This window comes from Corapipo altera, unplaced genomic scaffold, assembly GCF_003945725.1.
Source record: "Corapipo altera isolate COAL_440 unplaced genomic scaffold, ASM394572v1 0, whole genome shotgun sequence".
NCBI classification, from domain to species: Eukaryota; Metazoa; Chordata; class Aves; order Passeriformes; family Pipridae; genus Corapipo; species Corapipo altera.
The window spans coordinates 3,179,777-3,197,654 of NW_020884872.1; the positions used below are offsets into that span (position 1 = coordinate 3,179,777).

Here is a 17,878-nt window from a genome sequence, read left to right on the forward strand (position 1 = left end):
ACATTTGACTGAATTTTACCATCAATAGTTCTGACAAAGCAGAACTGCTGCTTCTGATTTGCATCTACACAAAACTTTCCCAACAGAGGATTCAGTCCTGCATCTGCTGTGAAATCTGGAGTTTACCAGTTGAGATATGTCTACTAGAAGCTTTGGTGTTCCTTATTCTAGGCTTTGGTGGCTTATTCCTTCAGGAGTGGGGCGAACCAAGAAATAAAAACCGTGTTCTGTAACAGACTGTTCAAACTTCCCCCCCAAGTCTAGTTTTGTACAGTCACAGAATTACTTCCATTCAAAGGCTCCCAGCTGAAGGTCATCTCAGCCAGTTAGCTGCATTAGCAGGGAAGGACAAGTGCTGGAAGAAATGCCAGTTCAGCCTATTGTCACACTGTCACTCAAGTGCCTCGGCCGCGGGGCTGCGGCGAAGCGGAGCAGCTGCTCTGCAGTACCTGCTCGTCTGTGAGAGGCTCTGCAGCCTCCTTGGAGCAACCTGTGCAAGGAAAAGCGTGGAGAAACATACAGATTCCTGCAGGGAATGTGGCTTTGTGCACCTCAGCACATCCCTCCACAGGAAGCTTGGTGGAGGAGAAGGCAAACCTTAATGCTGCTCAATACAGCCACTTTTATTTCTGATACGGGCTCTGTGATGCTGGTACGTAAAAATAGAGGGGAAATGAAGCATTAGAATGAATAATACTCACTTCCCTGTGCAATGCTGAGCATGGTAACAGCTAACTAACACCAGGCTAAAAATAATTAGAACGTTAATGACGTAGAAAAGAAGATTTTACGAGGAATCAGCATTAAAAATAATGCATCACTGTAATCTAAACTTGGTTCAGACTGACAGAAAGTGTGCAAGGAATCTCTTTGATATACAAATAATCTGCTTGTGGTAAAGGCCAATTCCATCTGATTAGCATTTCAAAAGGCACATTGACCTGAAAATATTGGAATATGTAGTCCTTCAAAGTGAATGCCAAATAAACAGGGGATGTTTCTGAGGTATCATTAAACACCTCTCCAGTGTGAACTGGGAGAGTTTCAGCTACTGAATGGGTCACTGCACTTCTCTGTTCTTGAGCTGGCATCTCCTACAGCCAGGGGAAGAGGGGAGTTCATCTCATCTCATCTCACCTCACTTGGGAAATCTAGACTGAAGACATCTGTACCTGAGCCAGACCCCCTTCAGAGACCACACAAAGGCTTCTACAAGAACATATTCTGTTTATTCCATGGTTACTAACTTTTCTGGGAAGACTGTTTTTCTCCTGCTAAGTTACCCAGGCTCAGCACAAGCCCAAATGGGGATCTTGCCTTATTTTCTAGCCCATCTCATTGCTCCTCTCCTTGTCAAAATGCCAAGTCAGCTTGTCCCATTTAACAGGCATTTGCCTGGGTTCCCACTTCTGATATGAAGAGGTCAGTGCAGCCAGACACTCCTATTATTATGTGAAATACTGCAGGAGGTTTTGAGAACCATCTGTCTTGACATTTATACAGGAATATTGGACAAATGCCCGTAGCTTGACAGGCTGGATCTTTGTGAAGTCATACATAAAAATTAATGTATTGATCATGGCACAGGAGGCTGAATTTTAATATTCATGAGGCAGCATTTCCTGGGGTTAATTTAAAAGTCAAGCAGGCCAGGCTGTCTCTGGCACTTGGGCTCCACTCATTAATGCAGTTATGTAGCACAGGTTACTTCAAAACCACCTATGGATGCAGCATTTAGGAACAGCTGAACATCACAGAATTCCTCTTTTCTCACTTTCATTCCAGCAAACATCAAGCCAGTTAAATTTACACTGGTTTCCCCATGATTCATGTGGTTTATGAAAGGGACACATGGCTGTCTTTGGAAGCCACTCCTAATACAGCCAATCTCCTGCTTGAAATGCCTCACTGCCCTGCTCCCCTCTGCCATGGCAAAGTTGTCTCAAAACAGAGAAGCTCTCTCTCCCTGGAACTCCAAAGATGGAAGAATCACAGATTTAGCTTTTAGATGCCTTGTCTTCAGTTCCTTTCTTTCACCCACAGAGAACCAGTGTCAGTCACATTTGCATCTATAGCTATTCCGAACATAAAATCAATTATTCTCAGAATTAATTTATTAATTGAACCTGGTCAATGTACCTTCACTAAATAAATGATTCTCATTTTCTTAAAACAAACTGCTATAGCAGAAGGGTTTAGTTTCTAACTGGTTAACATACATCTTCTGTTTCCTCAGCTCACATTCTCTTTTAAACACTTGGGGATGCACCAGTGACAAAGAATCGATTTTCCTTTAAACTTTTGCCTGTCATTTCAATTAGACTAACATGCCAGAGACTTTGATTACACAAGGAGAAAAAAGGCAGCTTTGTCAGCAAAGGGAAGATTAAACAATTGAAATAAGAAATATTTTAAAGGAATGTCACCTTGTCACATACTGGTCTGTGCACGTGCCAGTATAAAACATGTGCTGCAGTTCTGTCTCAGGAGCAGTAACATACTTGCTCAAGGGATTTTTTTTCTTCTAACCACTATTTTTCTTCAGCTTATAGATGGGTTAATTTTTCTTCTGTCTTTAGCTCACTGTCCAGAAAGGACAGACGGAGATCAATCTCTAAAAAGCCAGCAAGGGCTGTGAAGAATGAAATGAAATGAAATCCAAGTCCTCTATCAAGATGCAGTCAATCTACTTCCCAAACCAGGCAACGGCAAGATATGCTGAGGAACAGCCACTGCAGGGAACATCAATTTCCTCTGATGCAACTTCAGCTCTACTGGTGTGCATTCCTTCACACACTTTGAAGCAGGATGCCATCTTCTGGCATTTCTGACTCCTTTAAAGCACAATTAAATAGGTGATGTGCATAGATTCTGATACCTCTGGCTTTTATTTTTGATTGTTTCTTTTATTTGTTGCTTTGTTTGTTGTGGGGTTTTTTTTAACCCAGCCTTGGATAAAGGTTGCTTTAGAAAAAATTAAAAAACCATTTCTAACAGTTTTCCAAGTAATCTCTCTTTCCCAAATAGAGAGTTAAGACATATATATACAACCTAGAGTAGCAAGTGTGTTTTCACCGTGAATTTAGGTAGAAAATATGGCCATAGCATCATGTAAAGGACCCTGAGAGTTCACCCAAGTCTCTATTTCTTCTTTAAACCAGGTTCAACTGTATCTGCTCCATTTCAAAAAGATGTTTTTCCAACCTGATTTTGAAGACTTACAATAAAAAGAGATTTTGCAGCTCCCTAGGCTGCACAACCTATCCCATTGCTTAATCTTATGGTTAGAAATCTTTTCTTGTAATCTAGCTTGAGTTTCCTACTGCACTTTAAGCCCATAGCTTCTTTTCCAGGCTCTTAGGAACATGGGGAATAGATCATTACCTTGATCTTTGCACCAGCCTTTAATCTACATGAAGTTTTATCATTCCTTTCCCCACCAGTACCCTTATCTTTTTAGAACTAAATAACCCTGATGCTTTCAACATTGTCCAGAAATCACATTTTCTCCAGCAGTTCCTCCAAGAATATCTGCTGTTATCCTTCAGGCTGTCGAATGATGGTCCATAGCTTTCTCAAACACAGTTTCCAAACCTGTATTCCACAATTCCAGGGTTTCTCATTTGGTTTTTCACAACAGGATCATAAAGGCAGCTGATGTTCATCTTGGGATGCACAAAAACCTCAAAACCTTCTTCTGAAGAACCAAGCCAATTGCTCTCTACCCAGTACTTCTGTAGCTGATTATTCATACTACCCATTTTCTTGCTAATTTTTATCTCACTTTTTGCAGGCCAATTTCCCAGTTCATCAAGATCTGTCTGAATTCTAGTTGTGTCTCCTGTGTACATGCAATCCCTCTCAGCCTTACATCTCCTGCAATTCTAATAGGCAGCCTCTCTATTTCATTATCCAGGTCACTAATGGAACCACTGCACAGAAATGGACTCAGGAGACATACTTATGTCTCTCCCTCCTGCCCACAACAACAAACCACTGGTTTTGCAGGCTCCCACAGAGGAGAAATCAGTTTTATATCTGGCCTGAGTTGAATCAGTGAAATGCTGTTTGCATAGCTGGGTTTCTCTCAACAAACATCAATCCTCTGAGCTTATCTCCGCTGCTCCACAATGCTTTCAGACTTGGTCTCTAGCTCAGTTTTGTACTGCTTTAAATAGCTCTTTTCAAAACAAATCTGCTTTAACGGTGTGCGCTGACACTGGTCACCATCACATCCTCTTGGGACCTGGTGCTGCTCCTTGGCCCTTGTTTAATCAGTAGTGCAGATGAGGCCTATAATAAGCACTGAGTCTCATCAGTAATTAAAGTAAGTTTTTAGTTCTGTGTGGTCAAAACACAAAGATCTCCATCTTTTTGAACACCATCACAGAACTGTCTACTCTGCTCTACCTCAGGCCTTTGTTGTTCCTGGAAATCCCAGAATCACAGAATCATCACAGTTGGAAGAGACCTTCAAGATCATCTACCCCACCTGTCACCCCAGCACCACCATAATCACCCCTAAAACACAACCTCAAGGGCCACATCCAGGTGCCTCTGGAACACTTCCAGAGACAGTGACTCCACCACCTCCCTGGGGAACTTATTCCAAGGCCTGACCATCCTTGCAGTGAATTTTTTTTTTTCTAATCACCCCTGGTGCAACTTGAGGCCATTTCCTCTCATCCTTTCCCTTGGGAGATGCCAGAAGAGCCAAATCCCCCCTCCCTGCCCCCTCCTGTCAGGGAGTTGCAGAGAGCAATGAGGTCCCCCCTGAGCCTCCTCTTCTCCGGATAAACCCCCCCAGCTCCCTCAGCTGCTCCTCACAGGACATGTTTTCCAGACCCTTCCCCAGATCCATTCCCTTCTCTGGACTCTCTCCACCTCAATGTCCTTTTGGAAGTGAGGGGCTCAGATCTGAACACAGTACTTGAGGCGTGGAGCACTGCCATGTTTTATTTTAAAAATGATGTTTTAGAGTCTCCTGGACTCACAAGTGGTCCGGTAATGTGGGATATAACCAGTTGTTTCTACCTGGCAGCAAACTGGGGTAATACAAAATCAATACATTTCTCTATTTATAGAGAATGAACTTCAACTTCTGCATCCCTGAACAGAGTAGACAGACCACTGATTCGCCCTCTCAGTGAACTCCCTGAAGATGTGAAACTCTGCCTGAGGTCGTGAGTTGTACTTTTCTTGAGGACTGCTGGCTTTTGCCTTGCTTCCTTTCACACATGAACAGGCTGTCAGAGCTGCAAATAACCACCAATCCTGGACCAAAGTCTCCAGTAAGACTCTTGGCTGCCACTTTGGTCACACAAAGGTTTCTGCTCAGGCTCGTGTTTTGAAACATGGCATCTTCTTCCCTGTGAGGGTGGTGAGGCCCTGGCACAGGTTGCCCAGAGAGGTTGTTGATGCCCCATCTTTGGATGTGTTTAAGGCCAGGTTGGACTGAGCTTTGAGGAACCTGGGCTAGTGGAAGGTGTCCCTGCCCATGGCAGGGGGTTGGAACTGGATGATCTTTAAGGTCCCTTCCAAACCAAACTATTCTTTGATTCTAGGATCTGCTTTTCACTCAGCATTATTGAAGGCAACTGCTGGAAGCAGAAGCTGTGCACAAAGCAGAATGCAACTGCCACATACCATTTTATCTTTTTTTTTTTTTTAATTTCCTTAAATATGGAACTGAAATGTTAGAAAGTGTAAGATGGGAATTTTGGAAATGACAGAGGGAACTCCTCACCTTCCCATTGCCAGGGAAATCTTGCAAACCCATTTCCAGGAATTACACCTGGAAGACAACCCACTGCCTAGAGTTCCACATGGTCAAGGAGTCTGTTGTGTGGAAGCCACCAAGATACACCCCCTGCCTGACCCTTTGGAGAAACACACAGAGAGTCCATCAGCCTCCTGAAGATGGTGAAGGGTCTAGAAAATGTCTTATGAGAAGCTGAGGGAGCTGGGGGTGTTTATTCTGGAGAAGAGGAGGCTCAGGGGGGACCTCATTGCTCTCTGCAACTCCCTGACAGGAGAGGGCAGTGAGGGGGGTCGGGCTCTTCTGACATGTCTCAAGTGAAAGGACAAGAGGAAATTTTGCCAGGGAGGTTCAGATGAGATATTACAAGGAGGGAGTTTTATGAAAAAATCAATATAGAATTTGTTTTTCAGTAGGGTTTTACAAGGAGACCTTTTAAAAATTGTATAGAAACAGCACATCATCAGAGTCAATTTGTACTCTGTCACATCTCTCCTGAGGTCTGCTCCCTGACAAAAACAAGATAGGCAAAAAATGTAAAGTTGACAAAGCAATTAAAATAATGAATGTGCTATGTTTGGGAGCTGGCACCAAAGCTGTGAAATAACTATGAAAAAAAGCTAAAAATAGTACATGTGGTATATTAAAAAAGACACGCTTTAAGTACCATCCAAAATAAGGCTTTAAAATAACCCCCAAATGATACACTATTTCTATGCTAAATAAAGAACAAGAATTAATAAACATAAATATCTTCATGCTGTAAAAAGTACTATATAGATACAGTGATAAATACTGCTTGTAATATAAAAATCAATGAACATATATTTTAAATTCAACCTTACAGATTCTGCTGACTCTAAATAAGCTTCTCTTCAGCAGTAACTTTATATACTTGGCCAACTTCTGTCAGCTCCTTCTCCCCTTTTTCAGAGACTTTCAGCATCCTTTCAATCACTGAAGCTTCCACAGTATGCAAACAACAAATCATTTGTGGCTTATAATTTCTTTAACTCTCTTTTCCATGCCTTTTATTCAAGTCTTTAATCTGGAGAGGAACTGAGGGTCAGAAAATGCGATGCAAACCAGAAGTTTGAATTTGGACAGATCTCATGCAAAATCAAGACAAAACTTGTGTCTGCCTGAAGGAATTGTGTGGAAAATACCTGGATACTGGGAATTTATGCCAGCTAATCTTTAAAGATTTAGTTAAATATAATTGTATATACTTCCATATCTAGTTTAAGTTGCATGTCATCAGGTTTGAGATGACCACATACACTTTCTCTGAGTAAACAAAGAGGAGGGAAGCTTTTGGAAGAAGATTCATCCAGCTTCTCCCAGACCTCCAGCTTCTTTCTTTTAGTGAAAGGAAAGCCTTGATGACCCCAGAATAAGCACAGGTGTCTCTATTTGAGGTGTCTGAAGTCAGATGAATAAATCCCACCTTGAGCCTTAAAATTACAAAGAGAAAGAGCAGAGATGACTATTTGCTTCCACAGGGAAACCCCCTGAGTCTCCTGTATATGCCTTTGACAAGACATCAGTAACAAATTGCAAAAGAACACCCTCCATGTGTTTTCTGGAACATTCTGCCATTAGGGAATGCATTCAAGTCATACAGGACTTAATAAAAAAACCAGATATTTGGCCTAAGTGTTTTCCACTGGCACCTTTTGAAAACTCTGTGACCAGAATTGGGAAGCTTCAGTCTGTGTGTCTGTGGAAGAGACGAAGAAAACCTAGAGAAAGAATGTGATTGATGCCACTTCTGCTGGACAGAGAAAAACCCACTGTAATACACCCTCACTAGGAATCATTCCTATAGCTTTTCCCTCAATATGATACTCTACAGATTGACAGTAAAAGGTGCATTGAGATGTGAGAAGCAGATTAATATTTTAGTCATAGCTGCTGGTGGTTATCCTATCAAAGGACTGAGCAGACACAATGTCCATGGGAATGTTTCTTTTTGTGCAGACATCATATGCCTGGTTTTTAATCTGACAGCCAGTTAAATCATGTCATTTTCTTTTCCTCTTAGTGGGTTTGAACCAAAGCAAAAAATGAAACAAATATAGAAGTCTAACAGGCTTAAGAGTATGTTTCTCACAGAAAAATGAGCAAACCAGAAGATCAGTATATGCCCCAGACAGTCCCAGATGTTGGTCAGCTCCCAACGTCAATTATGTTTCCAAGTAAATTAACTTGAGCTTTGGCCAAATATAAGATTATTTCCTTCTCCTCCATCATTACTTTGCACCTCTTCATCTACTGCATATTCCAAACCCAACTGTTTCACAGAAATATTTCCAAGCCAATGTGAATCCTTGCTGGGCTTTCAGCTTTTGGATATTTCTAAATCCTTTGGAGAAGTCCAGAATTGTAAATTAAAGTTTCCAAAGATTCTTTCCAACACAGGTACCAGGGGCTGACTGTAGGGTCTGCGCTATGAGATACATTTTACTCATCACCCCTATTTCAGCATTTGGGGTGTGCTCTGTGTTCTTATTCATCATCCAGCTGATCCAACTGATGCTTTTATCATGACAGCATCATCTGGGATCTTTGCAGGAACATTCTCACTCCATTCATTTGGTTCAACAGCATCTTGCCCTGGAATTTCTTCTCTTCCCAGACCTGGTAATTTGGGACCTCAGTCCAGGGGGGTTTAAGGGACAAATCATATCTCTTAGCAGAATCTCCCAACTAGCAACAGTTTGATGGGCTAACATTTCAAAACTACTGTCAGATTGAAGAGCAGAGAATAAACTGGTTCTTCTCATCAGAAATATCAGGGTTTTAAATATCTGCCTGCATGTTTCTCAAACTTCTTGCAATATTTGCCAGTCTTTGGGTACTTGTGCTGGAAAGGGAGGTTAAGAGCTGAGAAAATATAGACCAGTTAAATCATTTGGGTGTCAACCAACAGTATGACACCATTCCATCAGAAATACACATGTTAAAATCTATTTTGACTTCTTGATTAGCAAAGTGTTGTCATTATGGTCGTCATTGCTCTTGGAGTTTTGTTGGAGGTGATCTGCTCAGTTGGTCATTCACTAACAGGAGCAAACATATTAAACAGGCTTATCCTGCTGTTTCTAACAAAGCAGGTCATTAATTTGTACATCAGTCTAATGCTTTCTCCAAAAAATGTCTGGGAATTAATGGAAAGGAGTCATGCAAGCACAACTGAACTATAAAAAGATAATAAATGGAGACCATTCTCCTTCTTGTTGGTTTTTCTTTCCAGGACACTGTCAGTTGGTTCTTGTCTTTCTTCAACTCACGTGGAACCCACTTAAGATGTGAAATAAGATGACCACACTACCACTCTCTGATTTCCTGATAGTGAAAGTTAAAAGCAGATCTTGTTTGGGCAACTGTGCACAGAAAGAGTTCAGATGTGAAAGACAAACAGTCCCGCCAATGGCCTAAAATGTCATATGAGTTTTATTGGAGCCTTTTTCCCTCTCTGACTTAGGAGACATCTTGGTGCCAATCTAATACATTTCTTCTCAGAGAGTTGCACATTAGTTCTACCACTGTCTGGTTTCAGCTGTTGTAAACATACTTTGGGCCAACTTTTCCAGTTTTAAACTTCCATAAAATAATAGAACTGAGGTTGGGAAGCTCCTCTGGAGGTCACCTAGTCCAAACTCCTTCTCAAAGCAAGTTTAATTGCATCAAGTTGCTCAGGGACATATCTAGTGAAGCCTTGAAGAATTCCATGCATGGAGATCCCACAGTTCCCCTGGGCTCCAGTTCCAATATTTGACCATGATCTCATGATTTTTATTTTTCCCCAGATGATCAGAGTTTCCCATGTCAAAACTTTTCCCACTCTGCAGCTTCAAGAAGAGCTTGGTTCCATCTTCTCTGTATTATCTGATGAAGAAGTTGTAGATGGCAATAAAGTCTCTCCTGAGCCTTCTTTTCTTAGGGTTGACAGCCCGTCCTTGTACATAAGCGCTTTCTCAACCCTTCCTGCACCAGGAAATCCTGTTTCTTAACCTTCATTCTCCTGCCTCCAGGACACTCCATGCTTCTCTAGGAGTTGCTTTTTCCCTGTTCCAAGATCAAAGTTTCCCAGGCTGGCCAACCATTGCACACTGTGTGTCACAGTGACTTTTTACAGACTCTTTCTGCCATCTAAATTTTATTTAGTCTAATCCCACTGCTTTGTCCTTAATCAGTGGACTGACCTGAATGCAACCAGAGCTTGGCAGTGATTGTTTTTTTACCAGAAAACACTTAAATCTCATTTTTTACTGCTCTTTCAAGAGCCCTGCCAATACACATCTACAACCCAAGGCAGCAGGTGCTGGAGCAGCTTCCCACGCAAACAGGTAGGAATTGAACAACTCTGACTTCTGTGCTGGGATTCAAACTGTGTTCCATGTCTGTGGCACCACAGGGAAAATCCCACTGTCAGGATGGAAGAGCAGCCAACAGCACAGCCTGGTGCTTCCCTGAGGCCTGGGCAGAATGAGTGCCATGAGCATCCTGCTGGGAACGAGCACACCCAGATGGAATCTGGCCAATGTGGGACCAACAGGTGGTCTTGAGAAGCCAGATGCTATAAGAAGGTGGGCATGGATGTGGGAGGAAGTGGGGAGAAGAGCTGCAGGAGTGTGGGCTATGAGTTAGCATAAAGGATAATTATTTTAACTTAAATTCTGTGTTTGTTTGTTTGCTTGTTTGGGTTTTTGTTTCTTTCTTATATTTGAAGAATGAAGGACCCATAAAGTATTTCTGCATTTTTCCTACGTTTTCAGAAAAAAAAAAAAAAAAGAGAGAAAGTTTTGCCTAATTATACCTATAGAGCACTATAGGTTTAACAATTAAACAGTGTGACATTGGATTTTTGCTTGCCCTTTGTCTTGGCTAAAGAACAGACTGCAGTGGAGAACCTCTCTTATTTTTTCCACACATTAATCATATTTGTGGTTTGAAACATCCCAGACAAATACTGTCCCTTTGACTCAAAATATTTAAAGAGGAAATTATATTTAAAGAGGAAGTGCCCGTGTTCTACACAGGGGCAGCAGAAGTTTTAACAGCTTCTGCCCTTGCAAAGCAAACTGAACAGTGCAAGAGGCAGAAAGTCTTCATTTTATAACATGCCAGGGTTGTGCTTGTAATAAAAATATGCACAATATGACCAACAGAGTTAATTAGTTTTCCTGTTGGTGACTTAAACACCAAAAAAACAGTGTTCTTGTGTAAAGGACTGTCTTGTTAACCTGTCTAAAATGTACTGCATTGACTTGTTCCCAGCAAAGACCTACTGCTTGCAAAATACAATCTTCAAAGAATGCAGCCTTCCCCTTTCCCCTTTCTCCTCACTGATGCTTGAAAACTGAGTTTGCCTTTCTACTTAAATAGCAGACTCTTAGCAAAGTTATTTTGCAGCCAGGGCTGTGACTGATGGAAAAGGTCTGTTGATGAAGTTTTTATGGCTCTATATCTGCAGCTACAGCATCTGCTACTTATGGTGGCAGAAGAGATGTTAAAGACAGAGGTCTTTTATTTATTCTCCTCCTCACCCTAATTTAAGACCTCTTCCTCTGTCAACTGTGTGTGTCTGCCAACAATGAATCAAACAGGAACTTCCCTGGGATGTAGAAAGTGTATCTGCACAGCAGTGTTTCCATTTGAGCATCTCTGCAGCAGGTTTGTTTCACTGCAGAGCAGCTCTGAATAAAACAGCTCTTTATTTCCCAATCCTTTCAAGAATGAAAGATAACAGAGCATTTTGTTCAAAATAAAGCTGGGGGGGGGTGTGTCCTATATTAAATATGTCCTGAGGTCTTGCATTTATTTAAAGATACCCAACGTGGCTTCTGGAAACTGAGCCCTCAGTGTGATCCCTGCCTCACTCACCACACAGGACTGATACAGAAGATCTTCTTTGTAAGCCACAGTTCATGCCACACCTCCAAATGCCTTTGCCTTGGGCTAAGGTATAAGTTGTACATTGATACCCCTGCATCATGCCACAATGAACACCACAAAAATATGGCAGTAAAATTCAGTACAGGCCAAGTCCAGTAAAAAAAAAAAAAGTAATTACTCTTGTTGTCCATCACTGAGGTGCTCCCAAAGGTAACTATGCAATAAGCAGCTTTGTATGTGAGAAACTGCGTATCAGAGACAAGTATTTTTAGCTGAGGATGTTTATTTTGCTGGTGATGTAAACGTAGGAAAAAAATGTTGGTAGCAAAGCCCCAGGAAGAAACATTGCAGCTTTGTGCATGAGAAGTAACTGGAGAGGGCCAGCAGCACCACCTGGTGTTCTCTCCAACCCCCCACAGAAGAGCTTGGTCCCCACTCATACCAGTCCTCTAAACTCGGACCTGTTTAACCCACTGAGCACCACAGAAATGTAGGAACCGTGTTGGGAAAATCTCCAGCTAATTTACATTCAAAAGGCATGCTAAAGGTAGCTGGCGTTGCACGGCTGCAATCATGGAAGCAACAGAGTCAGGAGACAGTAGTCGCAAGGCACAAATCATGGAACCACAGGATGGTTTGGATTGGAAGGGACCATAACTGTCATCCAGTTCCACCCCCTGCCATGGGCAGGGACACCTTCCACTAGACCTGAGCAACCACAGGTTGGTCCGAGCCCCGTCCAACCTGGCCTTGAACACTTGCAGGGATGGGGAGTCCGCAGCTTCTCTGGGCAAATGAAGCAAAGACTCCAATCCTTAGCTTGGGATGTGGATAAGAAATCCTTCATCAGTTTAAGCACAGCCACCAATGGACATGTCTGTTTTAGCCCCTCTTCCCCTGAGTACCTGCAGAGTTAGTTCAGTTGCTGGAAGAGTGGGTTGTGTGAGGCTGTGCCTGCCCACAGGGTCCTGTTCAGACACACCCTCAGGCCTTCCTCTATCTCAACCAGCTCTGAAAACAAGACTGAGACACTTCTGGAAATCTCTGGAACAATATTTTCCTTCTCTATTAAACTAAGATTGCATTGTGCAACTTGCAGTGATACCTTTGATGGGATATCCTGCTTAAGAACTGTATCCAAACCTTGGCAAACCTAAGTCCAAACCTCAGATATAAAAAAAATAAGTACTTTTTTCAATGTACATGAAAATAAATATGCATGGCTATTTACAAAGAGCAACTGGCCCTTGTGCTTAAAGATAATTGGATTTCTTTGTTACTCAGAGAAGGAGAAAGATAACCTGATATTCAATTCAAATTTCCTCTTGTCACTTCTTCAGCAAGTAGAGCTAGAGTGGGCCAATCCTCCAGCCATAAATGAGCTTATTCACAAGCAAATATGTTTGTTTATAAGTCATTATGTTCCTTCACACATGGATACTCAAGCCAAAAAGGCAGGAACTTAGATAAAAACACGTCAAGGATGGGTATATAAATACTTGCCTCCAGCTGCAACAGGGCTTGTGCAGCTGGTCCTCTGAAACACAACTTGGTATATATACCCTGAACAAACCAAACCTCAAAAGATGTTCCACTTCAATTGTGAGTTTTGAAATTATTTGTAAGCCAGTGCTCTGCAGGAGGTTTTAAACAGTGCAAAAGTTTGGCAGGTGGTAAAAACCAAACCCAACTCTCAGTCCCCTCCGTAGCCCCAGGATCTCCCTTAGGGTGAACAAATGACAGGGAATGAAGGGGCAGGGAGAACATCGAGCGCTGAGTATGTTCAAACACCACGTTCCAGAGCCACCAGTTGGTGCTGTGGGACTTACTGTGGGGTAGGGGTGTGAGCAGAACACGGTGTATTTCCGAATGATGCCGTTCAGCTTGAGGGGAGGGAGCCAGGACACGAAGACGGTGGAGGCCGAAGCCGCGGCTGCTTTAACACCAGCGGGAGGACCTGGAACTGGAGAAACAAGGTGTGTTAGAGTGGCCCAAGGCAGGCATTTGGTCATCCCAGGGTGACAGAGGTGGAAAGAGGGAAAGGGGAACGTGCTGCTTTGGTAACTGAGCCCCCACGGACTGAGATGGACGCTCTGTGTGAGGGAGCAGCCTCCACCCTGCTCGGTCAGGGGAGAAGGTTTGGAGGGCTGTGCTCCCAGTCTGAAGAGAGTCCTCAAAGAAGAAGCTGCCACTGAAGGTTAAACTTTTGAGAAGTTTCCCTCTCAGCCTGCATAGAATCATAGAATGAACCCTAGAAGGGTTTGGGTTGGAAGGGACCTTAAAGATCATCCATTTCCACTGTCTGCCATGGGCAGGGACACCTTCCACTAGCCCAGGTTGCTCCAAGCCCCATTCAACCTGGCCTTGGACACTTCCAGGGATGAAGCAGAGCTTCCCTGGGAAATCTGTGCCAGGGCCTTCCCACCCTCACAGGGAAGAATTTCTTCTGCAGATCTAACCTCAATGTCCCCCCTTTCAGTTTGAACCCAAAAGCGTGTCGACCGTGGTCAATGAAATCGCCAAACAACATATTGTCACAAATTGTCAACTCTGAACATGGAACTCACACCAAATTGTTATTCACTGTATAAATAACACACATGTGACCAGTTTAATGGCCATGCACAGTAGAGCTGTGACTTTAATGAAGTGCAGTGTAAATGAGCAGTTAGCACTCCCTGACATGACCCAGGTCTAGCAAGTGCTGTGATGTGTGAGGAGACATCAGGCCACACAGTGTCCTTGTCCCTTGTCCTGCCCTCAACAGCTCAGATCTCTACCTGACACTTCAATCTGTGAACACATATCCATTTCCCTAATTACAGCAGCTATCTATATAAGCCACCAAAAACTGTCACAGAGAAAGAGAGAGGGAAAAAAACATCCTGTCTAAAATCATGTGGAAAAAGCTTCAGCTAGGAAATGCTAAAATCTTGCTACATAATCTCAGCTTTATCCCTTTGCACGCTCTCATTTTGAGAAAGGCTTTAATTTCATGAGCATATGTTGTTTTTCAAACACACATTACAGTGTATAATGTTCTCCAACTTTGGAAACACTGTTATACTAATTTGCAAAAATCCTAGAATTTTTCCTGTGTGCTAGAATATCACTTTATGCACAACCTTGTACTTAAACAAAATAACAAGGGCTACATTTAACATCAGAATAAATGGTTTTGAAGTTTCCTGAAAGGCAAACCTTTCATCAAAATATTTGAAAACATTTAAAAAACTAATAAATAAACGATTTAAAATATATTTTAACACTGCATGTGGTCAACACTCACGTCAAACGATTAAAATAGGTATTTTGTGTTAGAAATTACTACATATGGTATTATGGACCAAATGAAACTTTTTGATGGATTCTGTTCTATACAGAACTTTGGTTTCATGAGGAATCTAATATTTATGTCTAATTTCAAGCAAAACAACCAAAATGTTAAAATTTCCATTAAATTAAAATTGCATGGCTTGATCAGCTTTCTCTAGTTTAACAGTTACTGTGCAGCACAGATGCAAAACCTCTTGTCAATAAAGCCAATCAATCTTTGTAGGTGAATTCTAATTCTTTGTATTACCTCATTTAAGTGTGTAGATATTATGGTGCTACAAAACTTTGCCTACAGAGAGAAGCCAGACAGATTTGGGTCTAAATTTTCCCAGCTTTGTGGCAAGTTGTAAAAATAATATAAGGAGGACTTCAGTTTTATATCTACACAGGTGCTACTGGAAGATGAAAAAAAAACCTGACAGGCTCCACTCAATGCAACGTCTCTGAATATGTATTTTCTATTTATAGTGTGCTGAGAAAGCTAATTAGGCATCAAGTGAGAACGTCATGATGATAATTGCATGCAAACCCAGCCCCTTGCTGCAAAGGGGCTAATTCAGTTAGCAGTTCTATCCATTGCAGGGTAAATATTGATGCTTGACAGCATTCAACTTGTTATTTATACCCAGCTCATCAGAAATGCTATTTGCTCCCGCTGCTGAGGAGTGAAAGCTGGCTCTCCAGGGTAATTACCTAAACCACAGGAGGATTCCTTTATGGTTAGCAATGTTTTGTGGAAATCACTGCAAATAGATGTATGAGGTTAAGGTAATTTATTGTTAAATTAGGGTGTGATCTATAGGGACAGGTTCTGACGGTAATTGGTCATGGCTGTCAAGTGTTGAGGGATTAACTCAGAATTCATCAAGCATTTCCCAGTCAATGGACACACGTGGAAAACATTACTTGTCATTGCTGTGTTTCTGTCTGGTAGGAGACCAGCAGAAAGAGGGGCTAGAAAGAAACTCAGGAAACTCAAATTTCTGACCCAAGGACCCCTCCTCAGTGTGCAGGGGTTGGAATCAGGCAACAGTTTTTGCAGAGGTGCCAAAATTATTGTGAATGTTCATTTATTAGTCCTCTTTCTGATAAACTGTCTTTGTTTGCTGGCTTGTGCACATGAAAACCACCGTGTGTCATTCACTGTGTGTGTGGAAGTGTTCAGGTTTCCTGAGATTTCTGGTGCCCTCCAGACCACCCCTGTCCTCTGTCCAGAGGGTTAAGTCACTGGTCAAACTCATCCCCTGAGCCTAAACAAGACTATTATGAGATAGCTCAACATTAACTGAATATTTCTTACTAAAACTGGGCTCCTCGAGTATCTGAGGAAGTTCTGGTCAGGGAATGCTGTGCCTGCCTCATCTCAGAGAGGAAAAAGACCTGAGTCTTGCTCGATTAACTTGAGGTATTTTCCCTCATTGCCACTGCATCCTGCAGCCTAACTGGCTTTAGTCATTATGAGGCAGCAGTATCAGGAGATTGAATTCTCCATAGACCTTTTTTTAGCACACTCATCCCCACAGATCCCAGCTAAGTGTGCACAGTGCCACAGTTTCTTTTTTATCCGTGGTCACTGGGGGTAAAATAGCGCTAAGAAGCCAGAGGACAACCCGGGCTGAGCACAGAGAAGCAGAGCACGGCTTCTAGACAACTTTTCAGCCTTCCAGGGAGCAGATTTGGCAAATTTAAGATCAAAGATGGCCTCATTCTCCAGCTAGTAAGCCTTTGAAAGCCCCGGAAATAGCGTGCTGCTTTCATGTGGAGGAGAACACTTTGTATTCCTGACGGTGCAAGTGAAATGCTAACGCAGAGAAGGCAATTATACTGATACAGAGAGTCTGGGAAACAGAATTTAGATGTGCCAGATAATGGGGAGGAGCTCCAGGAACTTTCTCATTCCCCTTTCCCTAAGCAGAGAGATTAACACCATTTTTCTTCACAGTACCGAGCAGCAGGGAGGCAAATGCACAAGAGCGTGGTGCATTTAAACAGTGATATCACCCATATATCAGAAGACTCAACCCTGCTCTCTAACAGCTTTTTAATTCTGCACAACACAGAACTGTCCTACTGCCAGTTGCACTTAGGAAAAATCAAAATAAAATAAGCTCCTGACTGCTGCCTCTTTGTTTAAATACATATCACACCCACAGTGCAGACCTAAGCCAGCCTAAATACAGTCACATGTTCTGCCCACCCCTCATTCAGGCTGAAGTGGCCTCATATTTAGCACACCACTTCTAGCAAATCCTGCCAGTTTCACAAGGGGAACATTTCTTATTCTACACCTTTTTTTTTTCTCCTAGTCAAAAAGATTAAATTGGAGATCTTTCACACTAGGAAAAAAATGCATTAAGGGGTCATTAAGGGCAATTTTCCATCATAGAGCCCAGTCATCCTCATGAGCCCAAGCAGAGCTCTGCTCCAAAGAGTACTGAACATGCAGTTCATTGGATTTATGTTTATTCACTTTAAAATAAACATAAAGCTTTTTTAGATGGTATCTGTCCATCCATTTCCCTCGTGCCAATCACCAGGTGTCCAGAGAGAGAAAGGAGAGGAGGAAAATCTCTCTGGATTCAGGCAGTCTCACAGTGAGGCTGACAGAGGGGTTTAATGATATTCCTCCTTCCTCCCTGCAGCTGGTCCCTGCTGCTCCCTTCCTGCAGCTTTCTCCTTGCTCTGAATTCCAGGGAGCTGGAAGAGCAGCACTGCTGTACCCAGCAGAATCTTCTGTGAATGTAAACAGCTTTCTGTGCATAGGAATGCATCTTCTCAAGAGAAAATTCCCAACTGCAGGCAGCTTTCCCTGGACAGGCTCTGGGGGCTGTGTCCTTCCCCAGCCAGTTCTGCTCAAGGTCAGGGGTGATGCTGCCAGCCAAG

The 17,878-nt window shown here is 42.5% G+C and overlaps 1 protein-coding gene across 2 annotated transcripts in view; it reads right to left on the reverse strand.

Moving 5' to 3' along the window:
- DSCAM (DS cell adhesion molecule) overlaps positions 1 to 17,878 on the reverse strand; it is a 440,015-nt gene that overhangs the window by 59,228 nt on the left and 362,909 nt on the right. For both annotated transcript variants that reach the window (XM_027635014.1, XM_027635020.1), the window contains exon 20: positions 13,489 to 13,622. In XM_027635014.1, the coding sequence (XP_027490815.1) occupies positions 13,489 to 13,622 (134 nt within the window). The remainder of the gene's footprint in view (positions 1 to 13,488; positions 13,623 to 17,878) is intronic.